Here is a 526-nt window from a genome sequence, read left to right on the forward strand (position 1 = left end):
TATTTGTATATATTTAGAAAATGTATGTATATTGTATAATATGAAAAAACATAAGTTATATAAAATTTTCTGAAAAATACTAATGTAAATTATTTTAACATATTCCATGTTTTTAAGGTTTTAGACTTTAATGACAATTTAGGGACAATCTGAAGTTCTACTCCATCAAAATTTTTCAAATCAAATATTTAAGACCAAATTTATTTATAATGCAAATGAAACATTTATTTAATATGAAGTAATTATTTTATATTTTTTGATATGTAAATTTTGAGCTAATGATTTCATAAACTGCTTCATTACATCTAATAGATATTATTTTATGATTTTACCTAAATATGTATATTTAACTAAGTGAATCATTCACTTAAGACTACAGTTTTAATAATAATATGTAGATTTAGATTTCTTATACTTTTAGCATTAAATTTATTGTTAAAATATAAAACTTACAGTGCTTTGACCTTGGTATCCTACATTTGGAGTATTTTGATTTCTTGCTGTAAATATAATTAAAAAGCTATTA

At 19.8% G+C, this 526-nt stretch overlaps 1 protein-coding gene across 1 annotated transcript in view; it reads right to left on the minus strand.

The window, feature by feature from the left end:
• LOC108577060 (double-stranded RNA-specific editase B2-like) overlaps window positions 1–526 on the minus strand; it is a 4,929-nt gene that overhangs the window by 3,766 nt on the left and 637 nt on the right. The window contains 1 exon segment of the mRNA XM_017940155.1: window positions 454–500. Coding sequence (XP_017795644.1) covers window positions 454–500 — 47 coding nt within the window.

This window comes from Habropoda laboriosa, unplaced genomic scaffold, assembly GCF_001263275.1.
Source record: "Habropoda laboriosa isolate 0110345459 unplaced genomic scaffold, ASM126327v1 scaffold486, whole genome shotgun sequence".
Classification (NCBI taxonomy): Eukaryota; Metazoa; Arthropoda; class Insecta; order Hymenoptera; family Apidae; genus Habropoda; species Habropoda laboriosa.